The sequence below is a fragment of the Amblyomma maculatum genome, chromosome 6 (genome assembly GCF_055883805.1).
Source record: "Amblyomma maculatum isolate TAMU_Amacu chromosome 6, ASM5588380v1, whole genome shotgun sequence".
NCBI lineage: Eukaryota > Metazoa > Arthropoda > Arachnida > Ixodida > Ixodidae > Amblyomma > Amblyomma maculatum.
In genome coordinates this window covers 44,212,254-44,231,922 of record NC_139349.1, presented here as the reverse complement: position 1 = coordinate 44,231,922, position 19,669 = coordinate 44,212,254, and the positions used below count along the sequence as shown (strand labels likewise).

General features: G+C 44.0%; 1 protein-coding gene across 1 annotated transcript in view; it reads left to right on the top strand.

Annotated features, from left to right (window-relative positions):
- The first annotated feature begins 383 nt into the window (after positions 1–383).
- Positions 384–19,669, top strand: part of LOC146185626 (glycine receptor subunit alpha-2-like) — a 151,816-nt gene continuing 132,530 nt past the window's right edge. Inside the window, exon 1 of the mRNA XM_084605563.1 lies at positions 384–478. Coding sequence (XP_084461689.1) covers positions 393–478 — 86 coding nt within the window. The 5' untranslated portion in view covers positions 384–392. The remainder of the gene's footprint in view (positions 479–19,669) is intronic.

Genomic DNA, 19,669 nt, shown 5'->3' with positions numbered 1-19,669 from the left:
TAAAAGGATCTGCTGCGAGTCAAAAACGAAAAAACAGAATCTAAAGGTCGAGGAATGAGCTAGGAATAAGAAGAAAAGTTGCGAAAGCACGATGGCGAAAAAAGCAAGGAACGAGGGAAAGGGTGAAAGAGGAACTCGTTTCGGAGGCGCGCTTGGTGTTTAAGGCCGCGGGAGCGGAGACAGAGCGAAGGAGAGCGGGTTGGAGAGGAAACTTCTCCCTCTGGCCGTGCGGAGGGAGCATAGCCGACGGCGGTGGCGGCGGTAGCAGCGACAGCGGCGTTGCGGCCCGCGGTCCGCGGGCCGGCGCTCAATCGCGGGCTCTCGACTGCTCCTCCCGCAGGGCTCCAACCTCGCTCGCACCAGCAACGCGAGCTGCTCCTGGAGCGCACGCGATGCGTTCGTCGTGCCGCAGCGCCTGGCGGGCCGTCCTCGTGATAGCCACTCTGTGCTGGCCTCCTGCTTTGCCACTGGTTCCCGGGTAAGTCAGACGCTAACACGACAACCCATCTGGGCAATACTAGGAACGGCCCTCCCTTTTATTTATTTTTTTTCACCGCCTTTCCGTGTTGTCAAGGGAAGCGAAAGTTGTGCGCAGTTTTCTTCTGGGATCCGAAAGAGCACTAGACTTGAAATATTTGTCACGTCAAGCGAGGACTTCCATGGGACCGAGCAATCAGGAAGTGCTGATGACAGTTATTATACGGCGTAAAATCTGACGAACGCTATCAGAATGAGGAACGACTTAAGTGGAGCGTCGTCTTAAGTTCTTTGCGGCCACGTTGGCTCGACACATTTTTGTTATGCTTTCTTCTCTTGCTAGTACCTATTGCCCGAAAAATATTTGTTTTTAATTTTAGATGCCTTAGCGCCGTCGCAGAGTTTGGGCATCCTCTTTGTTGTTTGTCACCAAAGTGCTTTTGATGTTTAGCTCTAATTGTTTGTAAGATTTCGGTAAATATGGCAAGACGGAAAAATTCAAAATACGAACTAACATGGGCAGTGTAAAAGGCTACATGTTTCTTACCTTAACTCCCTTCTTTTAAGATCACTGCCACTAATACTTATAGTCAGCGCAGCAAACTGAAGCCCTTATGCGACGGGATTTGAGAGGACTCAGCGTAATATGGTATGCCAGCAATGTAAACTTATTGCCGCCCTCCCCCAAAAGAAATGTTCCTTTCCTGTAGCTACACTTAAACAACTCTGCATTGTCAAAGTAGAAGCTTTTATACCTGAGGTATGTTACATTACCAGCATGGGCATTAGTCAGCAGCGCTCATTCACTATGGGATAACATTTCTCAAAGCACGTGCCCTTTGTATGAGGATAAATGTAGGCAAATGACGAGAACGCACAAGAAAAAGTTCACTTCGTTTTTTACGTAACATAAATTTTTGGATCAGCAGCTCGAATATTTATAACAACATAAACTCGCCTTATTTGGGTGGAACACAGGTTACTACCTGACCCCGCCGCTATTCCCATCCCTTCGTTGCGCTTTGCTTATTTATCAGTGCAATGTGACTATGTCATGCGGCGTCTTTTTATTTACTTTCTCCCTGATTTAAAGCGAATCAGCTAGAATTTGTTTATTTTGAGAAAATACAATTTGCCTCCTTTGCATTGCGCACTTCGACAAGAGGCATAATATGCACTAATAATGAACCTAACCTTGCAATAACCGCTGAAGTCTTTGAAAAAAATCATTGTTTTGGGGATAGCAGTTTCATGTGTTATTTTGTATTGTGTGTTTTTGAAAAAAAAACAACAACCCATATTGCGTCCAAAAAATGTTATGATGTTATGGGCAATGTATCTGGCGACGGCGCTATAAGCACTATATTTTCATTTTTCTTCTGTCGTTATTTTTAGCCTTAATTTAGGTACAGTTCTAATAAGAATTTTTACTCCTTTTACTTCGCGACTTGTTTGCTCTGACTATGGTTGTGAAAGAAGACATGCCAACTTCCTCTTGACATTTACTCACGCATACTGCACTAGAATATCGACTAATTCCTTTTTGCTGCAGCGTTATCACAGGCGGGAGCTGGCAGCAATCGGCTTGCGGTAAAAACGTTTATTGAGTCTTGATATTCTAATAGACGCGATACTCGCTAGGATTCTTCACTAGACAGGGACATTGCTGATGAGGATTGCGGCGCGAATTATTAAATGATAAGATAATGCAATTTTTCATTCTATTTGCCTGATCATTGCTACATGCATAAACTTTTTTCTATCCTTTTCTTTTTTCGCAATGCCATACGCGGTTTTAGTCCCTATAAATAATTATCATCTCCGCAGAAAAACAAGAGCTGAAAAAGTATGAGTGGGATATCCTCCTTACACTTTAACAAACGAAATATTCTCACAAATTTTTTGCTGCTTCCTTTTGATTGCCATAATTCTGTTCTGCTAGCTGTGGAGGAGATGATTTCTGCTAATGTGTTTTCCCGCCGTGGTGGTGCCGTGGTTAGGGCGCTCTACAACAGTGTCCAAGGACGCGGGATCGAATCTCGGCCGCGGCGGCCGCTTTTCCATGGAGGCGAAAAGGAAGGTGTCCGTGTGCTGTGCGATGTCTATGCACGTTAAATAACCCCACGTGGTCAAAATTTCCGGAGTCTTTCACTACGGCCTCTCTCATAGCCTCAGTCGCTTTAAGACGTTAAAACCCCATTAACCAAACCAAACCTAAGGTGTACATTCTTGTTTTACAAGCGTTGCCTCTGCATCGCAACAGTTATTCAAAATGAAATTAGGTAAAGCCTGCCCGAAGATACCTAACACAATAACGTCAAAACCATTTTGACTTGCTTGATGCAAAATGTCCGCCTCAATAAAATTTATATTGAAAAAAATTAAGACACTAATTGTAATAAACTGACGGGATTTTGCAAGGAGAGTAGCCAGAGACTACTTTTTAACAGATATTTTAAGAGTATGGGTCTTTCCACCTCGAAACTACATATGATTATTTTTCGTGTACAAGTGAAATTATTTTCCGAATGAGACTGAAAGTACCGGACACAATAAAAACGAATTTGGTTTTCCGCGAACTAGGAAAAAGCTTCCTTTCAGCATGAGATTATCTCACTGGTAATCATGCTTTGAAAAATAAGCAAATACGTCCTGACGAACGTTAAGTCGCAACATATATATTATAAAAAAACCAGCCGATAACAGCATAGGATAGAAATTGTGTGAAGACTGTGATAACTTTGAAAGCCCTCCGCTGCAACCAATATTTCCATTAAAATCACTCAGTTTTGAATTCATGGGTAAACTTAGAGAAAGTGACTGAAACAAATATTTGCAGTTGAATTCCTAACAGCCGCCACGTGAACTTCCCAATAAGACTTCGCGCAGCTTTTACGCGCCAATTTCCTGGCTTTTTGCGTCTTGGCGTTGCCTGTGAGAAGTTCCTCAATTCACTTACATGTATTTCCAAGCGAAAATTACATTCGCGAAAGAAAATTAACGAATTCACTTTACGCTCTACATTAACGAAAAAGACATTTCTTGTAGAAGAGGGGAAAAGCCAGATAACGCGAAGCATTTGTAGCTAGTTGTTTTGCGATTGCATTTTCTTTTCTTCAGCCGACTTAACGACAACATGTTGGCACGAAATAGGGCAACACGCGAAATAGAATTTGTGTTTCTTCAACGAACTGAGAGGCGAGGGTTGGAAAAGTGCCCCCTCCAAAATGGCACGCAACAGCTGACGAAACCGTTGAACAAATAAGCATTAAAGAGACAAAGGAAAATATCAGCTACAAACAGCGATTAGAAATTTCACAGTGATTACAAGTGCGCTAAAAGGCTACACAAGAAAGAAATAAACTGAGAGTTCTGGGCTCTTTGCTGAACGATCGTTCCTATGAAATGTTATCATAATCTCGTCAGAACTCGAGGGAAAAGCACACACAAGTATTTGTTTGTCTCCAATTCCCGTGCATTCTCGAAAATAGTTTTTCTCTGAACACGACAGACGCCACACGCAGACGCGAGCACACTCACACAAACAAATATACACAGCGCCCTTAGCTCTCATCGTCATCTCTATATCCGCTCTTTGGTGCACCAGCTGTCCGGACACTATCGTTTCGAAATTTGTCGGAAGAGGGGGGCGGGGGGGAGGGGGCTTCTGTTTGTATCCTTTGTTGAGGGATCTTGCTCTTGTAAGCATGAAAGATGAACAAAGCTCGAATCAAGGCCGAAAAGCAAGCATGCTACTAAATGAGCGCACTCTCCCAATTATTTGCTGTAGAAATGCTGCCAGGAATTGTGGGAGAAATCTTCGTTTGACTCTGTATTTTGTGGTGACGGTTGCTAGATTACAACACATTTTGCCTGATCTTAAACTGCTGGATGTGAGTTCTCTAAGCAAGAATTTGAGCTGGAATAAAATGTCCCATGGCACTAAAATTCAGCTGAAATATGATAAAATGCGAGAGAAGCCTGAAAAACATAGGCTTATCAGTACATGGCAACATTTCAAGCGCCGACCAGGTTTTCAACCTTTTCCATTATTCGACATGAAAAAAATGATTTCATAGAGACCACATCTCGACAGGAAGCCACTTGGCACTCTTGAAGGAAATGATTTTTAGGTACCAAAACGAAAGAAAAACACCCTAGTGAAAACCGATTTCCTTATTGCAATGATTTCTTTATTACTGAAACCGGTTTCCTGATATGCAATGATTTCTTTATTACTATAATGGAACCGAGGGCTGTAAAAATGGATCTAGCCACCTCTTTACGCTTTTCGCCGCTCTTTGTGGCATGCTCGTCCTGTTCAGCATTTTCTTCGTTAGGCACATGCGGAATACGTAGGCGTTCCCGGCTGAACATATTTTGCGACGAGGCGGAAGATACCCACTGATAGGGAACTGCAGGGTGATGTGACTTGTGCGTCGAGGAAACGAACGTGACTTGTTTCCGAGACGCCGCGCTATCGTGGGAAGCCAAGGAAGCGTGGCAAGGGCGGCGTCAAGCCCTGCCAAAACATGTCACGTCCGGAAACCTCTCCAGCCCTCCGAAGTGCCGCGGTCTTCAACGCGCCAGCCCAATGATGCATTCTCTTTTAACAAAAGTTGATTAATGGCTCTAGCAGCGCGCATAACTTTAAATAACTTAGCGCATTTTGGGCCACGGATGTGCCACGCCCCGTCACATCCTTCGTTCTTCCGCTGCCAGGAGCTCGTTTGCCGGTTGCTAAAAAATTCATAAGCGTTATCATGTTCTCTAACTCTACGGATAATGAACTAGTGATGGGGGCAGCTCAGTACAGATATGTTCAAATGAAAAATATTTCTAGCTGCGGGCTCTCTGATCTTTACCGCAGTGAAGGACGTGTGCCCAAAAATTAATTTTAGAACAACCTATACTAGATGCTTGCTTTGACATGAACTCTGGTGAAGCCTAATTCTCAACACATTGAATTTCAATTCGCTTTTTACTTTCTTTTGTTGACCGACTATGTGATAGAAATTAGTGAGACTACAAAGCAGTTTGAAACTAAGAATACTTCACGCTTTATACCCCTACTTTAAAGTTCAGTTCAACTGCAATATTTCGAATGACGAAAGTTTTAAGATTGGCATTAATATGTTGACCGCCTAACATTTTCCTCCTAACTTTCAAATAAATGTGGCACGCAGCCCGCCAATGTTTCAGATCAAATTCAAAACAATTTCCTCCTAACCACTCTCAAGCGGCCTATATAATTTTTGCATTAACATATTTAGAGTTTATGAGTGCTCCTTTTATATTAATATATACGTTTTATTACTTTCTAATGCCGGACGTGTTATGGAAACTCATTTTATTTAGCCACAAGCTTAGTTGATGGCCACTAATTAATTATTCGGAATGTTTCAGGCAAATTAATAATATGAACCTCACCTGACAGTTTCTACAAAAGCTCACGCGAGCACAAACGGAATTCTAGCGACGTCCGTCCAACTCCCTCTCTCTCTCTCGCTCTCTCCTTTCTTTCCCAAAATCTTAAACAAAGCGTCGGGATAGAGTCCAACAGAAGCTCATTTTTTGTTGTAGGGTGCTTCACGTGGTCACGCTACGAGACGCATCATACATGCATTTGACAAGGCGACAACAATTGTTAAGGCAGGTAACTGTTTGCGCTCAGTAACGTTGCGAAAGCCAGTGCTTGCCTAAAGGCGATTCACGATAGCTTCTAAGATGCCTTAGCGGCTCTGTATGCAATCAAGATTTGGTAATATGACCAACCTTTCCTTCTTATGAAGTGACCTTCAATACTCCGTAGCGCTTCCACAGTCTACAGAGAATGGGCGCTCACGTAAACATAGTAGACTCAAAAAAATGGCAGGCGGGAGAGAAAAGAGCAAGCAGGGGACACTAGATAGAGTTGCAGAGATTCTTGCATGGTGATTTTATACACGGAGGCCAAGAAGGCAGAATAAGGTGTCATCATCTATTTATATTCTACCTGCACCCATCACTCATCGTTATAGCGCAACAAGAGCTCGAGGTTTGTCAGGTCAAATTAATTCCGGAGCACCTGAAGCCACGATATCCGATACGCTTAGCGCAGCCGCCCGGAAAGCTTCCTTCGCTCTCTGCAAATTATACTGTGCAGCTTCGCGCATAACTCTCTTCCAAGGTTTCGTCCTGAGAAGGTCTGGTAAGCTCCAACCCCGTCTTGGGCACGAGCGGTTGCAGACAAAAGGTTTATGTCGAAAACAAGGGTTTTTTACCGAATCAACAACAGTGTTGGCACTGCTCATAGAACATGTCAATGACGTGGCTTTTAAACGTTTAAACTAAATTCTCTCTCTCCCTCTCTCTCTCTCTCTCTCTCTCTCTCTCTATATATATATATATATATATTGACTGACTGACTGAAACACTTTATTGAGCTGAGATGAGGGAGGAAGATGTGTAGGTTGGGTCCCTAGTCCGGGGGCGGGGGTATCACTCGTCTCATGCGTCGCCATGTGACGTCTATTGGTGGGCGTCGTTTGGTGCGCAGAGCGTGTGCGCGAATTTAGAATTGCGCTTAAATGAAAAAACATTCTAGAGGGCACTTTGGACCACTAAAGTGCGGTGAGGCGAAAGCCATTATAGCGCAGTGGATCGTACGTAGCCTTCCACTAAGGCACCTCCATCTCCCTCTTTTCTTTCACCGCTACCTTCCTTCCTTCCTTTATGGAGTGGTACATGTGTCCGCGGAGAATTGTGACAGAGACTGCGCCTTTTCTATCCTGTAAATCAATTTCAAACGCCGCTGATGCCTGCTGCACTAACGCTTCCTAGACATCTGAGTCTGCTTATGTTTGCTTTGTGGTGCAGCATTCGAGGAAGCGCAGATGAAATGCGCCGCACGGACGCCTGGATCGGGCGCCCAGTGGGGTCAGCTTCGTGTATGCATGAATCGCTTGGTGCATGATGAACTGTCGTGACGGTACATCGCACGCCCCTTGTCGGTGGTGGGCGACGGCTGACGCGACGCGCGTCTGTCTCTAGCTCTTCTTTTCTTCTATATCTCAGCCACACAGCCAGTAGCAGGCCCGTGTATTTTCTTCTCCTTCTTCCTTCAGTTGAAACAAGAACCACAACTAGCATTTCATTGAACGGATCAAAGTTCACTGGCGTTCTACAATTTGTTGACAGGGAATGAAAGGCGCAGCATCTGTAACTCGCGGAATCCCGCTTTCATCCTCCCGGTAAGCAATGGTAATTATGAAGAGCGTTTCACAATCCGCGGCGTGGCGGACTAAAGCGCTGGACTCCAAGCTGGCTGGGGATCCAAGGGATGGAGGTTCGAATCCCGGTGTAAGCTAAGTTTATTAATTTACTTTTAACTCTCGCTCTCGAAAGCGTGACACCTCTGCTGACAACCTTCTATCGACAGCCTTCTGTCGAAAACGATGAGGCATTATAGGCTTCCGCCTTAAAATTTGTAGGGTTTAGCGCTGCTGAACCGAATTTGGAGCGAAAATGGCGGCTAGTGTACCCGGCTGCGAAGCCGACAGACTGCAGCTCCGTTTCAATGGAGGTGAAATGGGGAGGTGTCCGTGAGCTACGTGATTTCAGTGCACGTTTACGATCCGCATTTTGTCGAAAATCCACTTTCATGCTCTGCGCATGCAATGCTGGCAGGCGCTTATCTGCACCACTGGGTCCAGGGGGCGAGGAGGTTGCGCTACACTTGCGTAGCACCATCATTGTACTCTCGTGGTTGCCTGTACTCATTAGTGAATTTTTTTAGTAAAACATCTAATTATTTTTACTTTTTTGGCACTGAACACTTGAAACAGTAAATCTATACACAATTAAAGATAAAAAAAATGGTTGCAACATTTCATTTTTTTACACTCGTAGAATTTTAGTGACAAGAAGGTTGATACGAGGGAGATAAAGCATGGCGAGGCGGTTATGCTACACCCAAGTAGCGCCATCATGGTGCTCCCATGGTTGCCCGTACTCACGTGTGAGTTTTTGCTTCAGCATATCATTTTATATTTTAATAGCGCAAAATACTCCAAAAAGTAAACCTACACACGATTCAAAAGCAGAAAAAATATTTGACATTGTGGTGAGACAGTTTCTTATAGCTTTGTCTGCTTTACGCAGCTATACGTACCGTGGTGTTAGCTTATGCAGTATGTACTGAGCGAGTCGTTTCCTGTGAGCACTATGGTTGATAGTATCTCTTGTGCTCGCGTCGGTCAATTTCTCGCGAGAAACGCGATTCTCGGAGCCGTCGGCAGTTTAGCGACCCGTTTCCGGCGTCCAAGTAGACGACCGCTTGTGCTAGACAGAGTCGACAAGGCTGTGCGATGCTAAGCTTACATTCACTCAAAATCGAATGAACACACCCAACCCAACAGTCCACTTCACATGACATTCCCATCAGTTGTTTTGTCCAGTACTTGGAGTAAGCGAGAAACACTGCAGCTTGATCCACGCCAAGCGATCTACCGTGGTCTCAGGCACCGTGCCTCAGCACAATGTCACCATCGTGCGCAACGCAGCATACTCATAAAGATCACGCATTTCGTTTCATGTGTGAATACTGATTTTTCTTGTTTTCAACTCCAGATTGGTATGTCTCCCCACCTGCCTTTTTTTACCGGCCACCTCCGTACGGATTGCCGCGTCTCGCTCGTGACGGCTAGCCACCATTTTATCAACCTTTCAACTCGCACAGTAGCCTAAACTTGTCAAACAAGCTAGGGCATATTCAACTACCAATCCTGAGCTGCACCGCAACACCGTACCATGGACCGCACCACACTGCACGTACAGCATATGAGAAGCACGCGGCCTCCATGGTCCCATTTGCGTCAATGTTACCAGGGTGGTAAGGTGTAATTTGCGCTAAATCTGTACCAAACGTCGCGTGCAAAACGCTGACTACCTTGCGCGAAGTGCCATCATGGCTGCGAACATGATTAGCAAAAAAGTAAAGAGGGTTTACATGCGAGTGCTTCCGCGCTTTCGCTCTAGTCTTGGTTGTAGTAACTCTATGACTCGGTCAGCTCTCCGGGGCGGCACGCGCATGCGCAGTGAACTACACTTTTCTCCCCGCCGGCGCGCGCACTGAGTGGAATGCCAGTATCCTCCTCATCTGTCCGCAGCGAGCGCAGCGGCGGAATCATGTGAAACGGCGCCGCTGGTTGCCATTGTTATGACGCATGCGGAGTAGCAACTTGTGCTACGCACGTCGACCTTGGCTTCACACGGCGTAGTGAAGCTTTAACTTCAAGAGAACAAAACTTTCGGTTCCGCTATGTTTTATTATTCTAAGAACAGATATAACTTTTAGGGATGATCAGCTAAAAACCTATTTTCCAAACAGATGCCTGTCTGTAACGATAAGATGCTATTTGTTTTAATTTGGCGGCTTTTCGATAGAGGCGAAAAGCAAGGCGGCCGTGTGGTGTGCGATGTCAGTGTCAAAATGTCCGGAGCTCTCCACAACGGCGTCTCCCATAGCCTAAGATCGCTTTGGGAAGTTAAACCCAATTAACCAAACAATTTTCATTCGTATATGAACATTTCTTAAAGTGCTTCATTTCGTGACATTCGCAAGCCGTGACATCACGTCATCGAAAAAGCCGTCTCTTACCTCAGCAAGTCTGTGCTCAAACTTTAATGCTGAGCTTTCCAGAAACACATGGTATGTATGCAATGTATTTAGTTTTCCCAACCACGGAAATTCTTCTATCCCTGTCTTGAATTCGCTTGGAAGTACAAGAAAGTAGCCAAACTTGCTGAGTATCGCCATTCGTCACTTTTCAATACTCCCTTTTCCGCATTCCAGGATACCAGTTCTTGGCCGATATATACACTTGTAACTGTCACTGGCTGTCGTGTGGGTTATAAAAAATAAATGTCGAATAATGAATGTCAAAACGAATAGAACACACTAACACATCTAAAGATCATTAAAAATATCTAAATAGACAAGGCCTTTTTTTGGCACATACTTACGTGCATAGCATGTTACATGAAGCGGCTGTTGGTACTGCTCACGAACTACCTATAATGAAACGCACACGTATAAAAGCAATAGAAACATCCCGATTGAACGTTCCTTTAATTCATGCATTAGTAAACCTCATCGGAGTCTTGTGAAACAGCAGTTATAATGTGATACTCGAATACAATATGTATGAGGCACTAGGCCGCGTTTATTACAAATCACGTGGAAGCCGTGTTTTCGGAAATATTACGTATTCGCGTGTTTCGTTCGCTAATTAACGAGTAAAAAGGAATCTTCATCTCGTTTGACTGCCGCTCACTGCTGACTACAAAATACTGCAGTAGGTTTTGCTAGCTCGGCCATATACTTTGCTACGCCCAGTCCTTAATTCGATATCGAGGTACTCCTGTATGCTAAGTCTTTGAAAAAGACGCTTCCTTACATTCTGAGTGCCTTCCACAGAGTATGTTTGATATTATACAAGCGGGCTAAGAATAAAACATACGACAAATGCCGCCAAAATTCTTCGTAAGTACATATTCCTTAAGCATTTGTGTCTACTAATACGCAAAAATGAAGCTCGGTGCGTCATTTTTCAATTCATTTTCTGATTTTGTTTTCCCTTTAACCAAATGCGCGTGTATTCAGAGGCCTGCAGCATTTTTTTTTTAACTGTCGGCCTTCAGTTTGTAGACCACGTACTCAAGTCCGTGGTTGCAGAACGGCACTAATGCCGCTCAAAAACAAGTATTTTTTTCTACTGCCTACTGCGGGTAATAATCAGAGTATATCCGCTTTTGAACTCACTTATGATCAGTTACCAGTCAGCATTGTTTTCCGTAATGTTCAACAGCCTCGGGAAGGAACAGCAGTTTACTTTAGGTAGCGAAACACTGGAAGTAGTATATGTCTACTTAGGACAGGTAGTAATCGCAGATCCGGACGATGAAAAGGAAATAACAAGAAGAATAAGATTGGGATGGAGCGCATTTGGAAAGCACTCGCAGACTGTGACTGGCAGCTTACCGGTATCGCTCAAGAGGAAATATACAACAGTTGCATCTTACTTGTACTCACCTATGGGGCTGAAACGTGGAGGCTAACCAAGAGGGTTCTACTTAAGTTGAGGACAACTGAGAGGGCTATGGAACGAAAAATGGTAGGGGTAACGTTAAGAGATAGGAAGCGTACAGAGTGGGCCAGAGAAATAGCTGAAGGTACTGACGTTCTAGTGGAAATTAAGAAGAAATGGGCATGGACAGGACATGTAGTGTGAAGAGAGGATAACCGATGGTCGCTGAGGGTAACAAACTGGATTCCAAGGGATGGAAAGCGTAGCAGGGGGCGGCAGAAAGTTAGGTGGGCGGATGAGATTGAGAAGTTCGCAGCGGTCAAGTGAATGCAGCTAGCACAGAACCGGGTTAATTGGAGAAATATGGGAGAGGCCTTCGCTCTGCAGTGAGTATAGTCAGGGTAATGATGATGATGAACATTGTTTTCGCGACATACTTCGCTGTATAAGGGATTTCATTACCACTGCAACCGCATGCAGATGATTGCACAGTGCAGCCTAACTCTGAACACGACCTATGAATTATTAATGACACCCGTTTGGCCGGTACATAAACACTGTCATTCTCCATTTGCATTTAATAAGTTTTTCATCGAAGTAACTTTCAAATATGCTAACACCATAATGAAATAAATAGTATTAAAGCTGTGTTGCCTTCGCCATAGGTGAGGAGCATCCTTTGTCGAAGATCCATGTGTCCTGGCCACCCTCTGTACACGAGCATGAACTTGTGGTTAGGAATCAGGGCCGACTACACGGCCCTCGGACAGCGTGCATTTTCCTGCAGTGCTGAAGTGAACGGCTAAAGTTACGCAATACCCTTGGGGCATGAACGGAAGAGGACTGAATAAATTCGACGGCCCAAGTGAAATGTCCTTGAGTTACTAGTTCCTTGTTATTCTACCTAATGTATATATATCGTATTCGAAAGCTCGACAGCAAATAAATTATGGTGTTCTTATAGCAGCAGTGAAATCTAAAGAGCTATACGGCCATGTAATTAGATACGAAAGCTCATACTAAAATGTGATTTATATTACAGCGTCGTGTTGCGTATGGGAAAAGAACATCAGTGGCTGACGAGCAAACGTAACGCTCCTTACGATAGCTGGCGGTGTAGTCCTTATATGACGCCATAGTTGCATTAAGCACTCATCCTGAGCCGTGACTAGAAAGCCTGTCTAGCACAGCACACCACTCCGAGTGCTTTCACTGCCATGCTTGGGAACTAGTAATTCGTTTACGATGAGGTTCGGCTTAGGTTTACAAGGAACCCTTGCCTTACACCAGCACTGTTTCAACGGGTTCCTAATTCAACGCCCTGCATTATACACCAGCTGTCCGTTATCAACCGCCTGCTCTACTCCGCGAAACATTAGAGGCTACGACGACCGTGAGGATGGGAAACTACTCATCCCTAATTTAGGGCTTCTTCAATTAACATAGCTCTAGTTTCATGACCCATTACGTATTCTTTTATAACATTAACATTTCTAGCGGTGTAAAGGCAAGCTAGCTACAGCAAAGCGTGAAATACATTGTATTTTAGTAACTTCTTAGGGTTAGGTAATGCTTTGAAAAAAGTCCTCATTTGCCCATAATAGAGATTTATTTTTTATTGCGAACGCAATACTACGCCAGGTCTAACCGCTCATCGCTGTGTGCCGCGTCAGTGTCTGTGGTCCCCGAGCCAGCACTGCGCTTACAAGAAGGAGAAGACGAAGAAAAAGAAAGAGATGAAGAAGAAGAAGAAAAAAGCAGAAGAAGGAGAAGGAGAAATGTGCTCGGTCACCCGCAGCTGATGCTTTCGCTAATATTAGGTTCAGAAGCGTTGAACCCTTCTAACTTTTTTCTTTATTCTTTTTTTTTTTTGCATCGATCATAATCATTTCTTGGAGGGGAGTTTATTTTTCAATAAACTCCTCTCCTTTGATATTCACCATAATAGGATGTATACTACTCTACCTGATAGATCTACAGTAACGTATGACCTGCGAACACGAAAAAAACTTGTACCTATTACCCGAACCAACTATGGAAAACAGAAATTAACTTTTCAGGTGCCATCCCTAATCAACAACACACCAAATGTGGAATTTTCATATACACATAGGGTATTTAAAAAGAACGTAAAACAATATTTAAATGAATATCCCCTATAATTGCAATGGTGGTAGTAACTGTATTTTTCTGATATGTAATCCCTTTTGTGTAAATATTTTTTGCTTTTAGTGCAAATATTTATGTTATTGACAGCGTGATCTGTTGATTTGTATATCCAATGAATACTGCATGTATTCATATCTTTTACATATCGTATGTAAGTGTTGCATAATGTTTTTGTTTTTTTATTTTAAATACACTAGAGGTGTGTGCTGTTGTCTGTTTTGGGAGCCAAGGCCCAGTCAGGCTTGCCGCCTTTTGCCTTGGCTTCCCCTTTCTTGTAAAAGAAAGAAATAAACTTTAACTCCAACTCCAACTCCAATTACTTGCCATATGCCTTTCACTCACATCTTGCCACTTGATGTACTGCGTGTATAGAAGAAAACCAAAAATGTCTCTAAAGACTATGCTCAATCTTCAGTTAGTAATCAAATAAATCTGCAAATATTATGGAAGGGTAAAGAAAACGAGGAAGGAAAACATCAGCATAGGTTAGTGCTAATGAACACAAAACCGAATACGGCTACGCGACAGTGGAGCTGTCTTATTCTCTCGAAATCATTCAGAATTACTGAGAAATTATACTACACAAAAACGAGTGGCCGCTGTGTGAGCCACTATGAGGTTCCAACATTACCTCTATGGTCGCCTTTTCAAGGTGATAACCGATCGCCATTGCTGGCTGGCGAGTCTTCGAGACTCATCTGGGTGCTTAGCCCGGTGGAGTTTGCGGTTACAGGAATTCTATTACACCATTGTCTATATATCTGGGAGGAAACATGAAGTCAACGAAGGGTTGTCACGTGCCCCCATAGAGCAAGGTGATCACGGGATGGATGACAATACGGATGAAAGTCGTTTACTTGGTGTGGTCAGTGGTGTAGGTGCGGTAGTTAAAAACGTATTATGTTTCAGAAAGCGATAGAGGTGTGCAGGAATGGATCTCGAAAATCCTGCCCTTACAAATATTAGGTGAAGCTTCGTGAAGCCGTCTTCGCAAGTCTTGTCTGACGTACCAGCCGAATCATGCGATTATCTGGTCCTGTCGACTCAGAAGTTTGGGCTTAAACTGAACATTAAAAATACGAAGATCATGGCGTCTTGCTCTATCAAGTCCTGGAGCATCAATGGACAAAAAGTGGAAGCTGTGACAGATTTTCTGCTCTTGGGCGCCAAGATTACCTCGGAAGGAGACTGCAGCCATGAAATTAGGAGACGCCTGCTTCTGGGAAAGAGAGCAATGGTTAGCCTTGACCGCCTAGTAAAGAGCAGAGACATTAGTCTGCCAACCAAGATCCGTATAACCCGTGCTATGGTCTTTCCAGTTGTGATGTATGGATGCGAGAGTTGGACTGTGAAAAAGGCTGACCGCCGAAGAATTGACGCGTTTGAATTGTGGTGCTGGCGAAGACTCTTAAGAGTTCCTTGGACTGCCAGAAGATCAAATCAGTCGATATTGTCGACCATAAACCCTGACTGCTCATTGGAGGGTCAAATTCTAAAGTTAAAGCTCAGCTACTTTGGTCATCTGATGAGAAGAGAGGAGTCGCTGGAGAAAGATTTGATGTTGGGAAAGGTTGAGGGTCGCCGGAGAAGGGGTAGGCAGCGAACGCGATGGTTAGATGGCATTCTCGAGGCATTGCATATGAAGCTATGTGATGTTAAGAAGATAGTGAGAGACCGGAAAGCGTGGCGTGACATGGTCCATAGGGTCACGAAGAGTCGGACACGACTGAACGCCTGAACTGAACTGAACTAGTACGGGACCCCAGTGGCGTCGACATAGAAGTGATGGCAGCACAATGAGCAGCCGAAGAGCTCCGACCTGTTATTGACTACCTGCAGGGTCAAGCTGCTGACGTACTCCGTCATCTTTCCGGGTCGATTTCTTCGTTCTATTTGTGCAACGGTGCTCTGTTCAAAAGAAACTCAAGTAGTGGAACTCGGCCCTATCTTCTTATTGTTCCATCACTCATGCGTGAAGACATTCCCCCTTGCTTTTCACGATGAACCTTGTGCAGGACAATTAGGTTTCGTCTGTACGCTTGCTCGAGTTCGTCAGGCCTACACTGGCCGAAACTTGATGTCACTCTTCACCAGTACGCCAGGCGCTTCCGCCAGTGCCAACATCGTAAGTCACCGCTGCTCAAGCCTGCCGGTTGGGCTTCACCCAATTACACCATCTGCTACTGCACTCGATCAAGTCGGTATAAATTTTCTGGTCCCCTTCTTCTCTAGTTCTGCAGTCAGTAACAAATGGGGGATGGTTGCAATCGACTATTTAACGAGGTATGCGGAAACGAAGGCGGTAGAACGGGGCACTTCTTCCGAGACCGCCACGTTTTTCATGCACCAAATCGTCTTAAGGCATGGTGTCCCATCGTCTGTGACTACTAATAGAGGCACAGCGTCCAACTGAAAGCTCATTCGAGACGTGTTCGAACTCAGATACATAACAAGCCACCGCAGAACTACGGCTTATTACCTTCAAAATCATTAGCTGACAGAAAAGTTAAATAGGACCATCGCCGAGATGGCCGCGATAAATATGGACGCCCTGCACAAGAACTGGAATGAGGGCCTTCCTTATGTGACATATGCTCATAAGACCGTCGTACAAGAGACGACTCGGTTTACTCCGTTTCGTGTTACCCACCGAAGAGGCATCCAGATGACGTTGAACGCCACGATACCATGCTTTTCTGACGACAAACCGTTGGCGCTGAAAGCTTTTCTATTCTCGCAGCGCGCTGAGAAAGGGCGCCAACTTGCACGTCTCAACATTCAACATCAGCAGTCTGTAATGCACGACGGTACAACTTTGGGCACCGGCACGTCCGTTATGCACTCATGGAAAAAGGGATAAGTTTAGACTCCTGCGAAAAGCTCCAGACTGTTGGGAGAACTGATGTGCCGATACTTGGGTCCATACAAAATACTAGACCATGTAACGGACGTCACATCAGAGGTGGTTCCCGACGGTGTCAGCCAACCTAGCCGTCGCCAACCTCACTCCTATGTTGTGCGCTTTGCCCGACTAAAGCTTTACCAGGTGATGAGCAATATCTTCGGCATTCGAGTCGATTTTGCATATGCCATTTTTGTTATTGCTCTCCCCTGCTATTGACATCGCACGTTCATTGCCTTCTACTGCCGCACCTGATGCTTCCGTACTTTTGTCTGATTTGTTTTTGGAGGGATGAATTAATGCCACCTGGTTTACATCTGGGGCAGATAAAGTTGTTTCTCTCTCTCTCTCTACCAGTGGCAGAGAAAGAAAATGGACAAGGAGAAGCGAAGAAGCTTGCGCAGTTTTGTTCTATGAGTGCTGACCGCAGGGTATCAGCTGAGCTACCTTTACTTGGGTACTTGTGAAAATATGGTTTTCAAATGCTGTTTAATTTCTTCCCGCGTGCTACTACAAGTTGGTGCTATTATAAACAAGTTAATTACTTTTGCATAATGATACAAATACGTGGCAGACACCATTAAGTTCTTGCAGCTCCATTAAGGGAATTATTCCGGACGAATAGGTGGAAAGTGCTATAGAGAAATATAAAATACGCGTTGTGAAGGCTGCTTCTTTTCTTCATTCAATCTTTGCTGTTCTCTTAAGAAAACAAGCAAATGCCATTATTTTTATGCACAATTGCCGGTTTTGCAGAAAAGAATAAATAATTTATCTGGCAGAAAAGTTGGTGCTTAATTGTATCAAACTTGTTATTATATTTCGGGAACTGAGATGACTCGATTGTCCTTACAGCCTGTACCGATGATTTTTCTGTGCAACACAACTGCATGGTCCCGATTCGCGGGGTTGCTAGCACAATAAATTTGAGTTCGCTTTAAGAAATTATATATTGCTCAGTCCTTCGATTAGACGTCAACTTACGAACTGGCGATAGATACGCTCAAGCCTAAGCACAAAGCCTTTGCTCTTTCCAGGACACATTCGTCCAGATCCAAATGAACTGGCGGACTATCAAGCATGTTTACCTTTCGTAGCTGGCGGAGAGATCCCAGCATTTTGTCTTGCAGGAGCACACACAGAAAGCGCGGAGAAAGCTCTATTCAATCAATCGCGAGCAAACACTGAGTGATTCCTTTCTGCATTATTCCTATTTTGCACTTATCTCGAAGGAAGCACACCATGCCAGTTGGCAAACTTCGCGACTCTAAACCGTGGGGGGCACGCGATTGTTTTTGACTACAAATAAGGCGGAGGTCCCATAGAACTCTCTCAGCTAAAGTGACACTCGAAAACCTGTGCCCCGGGGCACAGGTTAGTTCAATATTTACACATTCTAGTTTTCTGCGCGGGCTGCATCCCATTCTGTCTGTTTATCTCTTTACATGCGTCTGGTGTTATGCACATACGGCCAGACGACAAACGACATAGACATACGGCCAGACGAAGACAAGTACTTTTGTCGAAACGTTGGATCGACCTGTGAACTGAGACTTCCGCCCGCTACCCTTGTTCTGCTCTCTTTCATAACGTGAAGCGATATAGTGACACGAGAAGCTACAATATGTTTCCCACTCTCGCCAACAGACCATTTTTTATCTTGGAAAAGGTTTTTTCAATGTAAATTTTCTCGGGAAATCATATTGATTGACAGAAAACTAAGCGTGCTATAGTTCGACACGAAAGTATGCGGAAAGCACATAGACTACATTGTCAGAAGGAAATAAATAAAGCAACATTTTAACGAGGACATGACAACAGCAGAGGAATACGTGTCTCGGTTAAACCACCGCTGCTTTTACACTCTGGCGAAGTGCACCAAGTGAATTTCCAACTCCTTTTGTCTTATTCAGGTTAATGCAGCTTTACGTTTCGGCTGCTGTTTTTCTACCAAGAGACAATTACACAGTCAAGTTCTTTAAAAGCTGAAACATACCAAAAGCAAAAGACATAAAAAACCTATAAGCTCATCCCTGCAAAGTGTTTCTCATAAACTCCGGGAAATTCTCATTTCTTGCGTGACGGCAAAATGTAAAAACCTTTAAAAAATAATGTATAGAGCACAGGTTGAGTTGCGCATCTTTGAAAACTAATTACACCAGGAAACAAAAGAAGGAACACTGGTAAACGCTTGAAGTTCAATCAGCGCGTGTATTTCGGCGCAGAAACGAAACATTTTGTCGTTAGCTAAATGTTATTATTATTTTTTTTTCATTGGGAAAGACTGACAGGAAGACGCTATATCATTCCGAATGAGAAACGTCAGGCAAGTAACGCCGCCACAAGTTTGCTCCCTAGTTGCACATAAACTGATTATAGTTTTTCTGGCTTCTCCCATTTCTACATCATGCGTTTGAGAGGATGGTGCATACTATTTTTTTTTTAGATATATACTAAAACAGCTGCATTTTCTGCATCTATATATTCCATTAACGCATCAGTACTTTTTGCGACCCGCAGCGGGCCGTGAGTGGTAAAATGACATATGTCGTAGATTTTATTATTCTCTTATTGGGGGGGGGGGGGGGGGGGGGAGGGGGGGGGCACTTTAGAATTCCACTGCTACTTTGAAAGTTCATTTACGCAATATTGAAAGCTTCTCTGGCGCAATAGAAGAGAAGTGTGCTTTGCTCCTGTACTCACTTTGTGGCTATAAAAATGAGTTGACTCTTATCCTAATAATATGGTTTAATTAGTACGCGTTTATACTGGGGGCTCACTCAATATTTTATCATAAATTTTAAAACATGCACAGTAATGAGCTACGTATACATCAAAATGCCACCCATGTCTGAAAGGCCTCTTCAGATGAAATGTAATGCTATGGCTGAAGGTGACATTGAACGTCATTAAGATACCCAGGTGTTTCAATATTTAGCATAAATTTGCGTATACAGTTAAAAAGAGTGAGATCAAGCTACTTACACTGCATAGATGCCCTGTGGATGTAGAGTGAATTAATGTTACAAATACTATATAAACGTGCTCATTG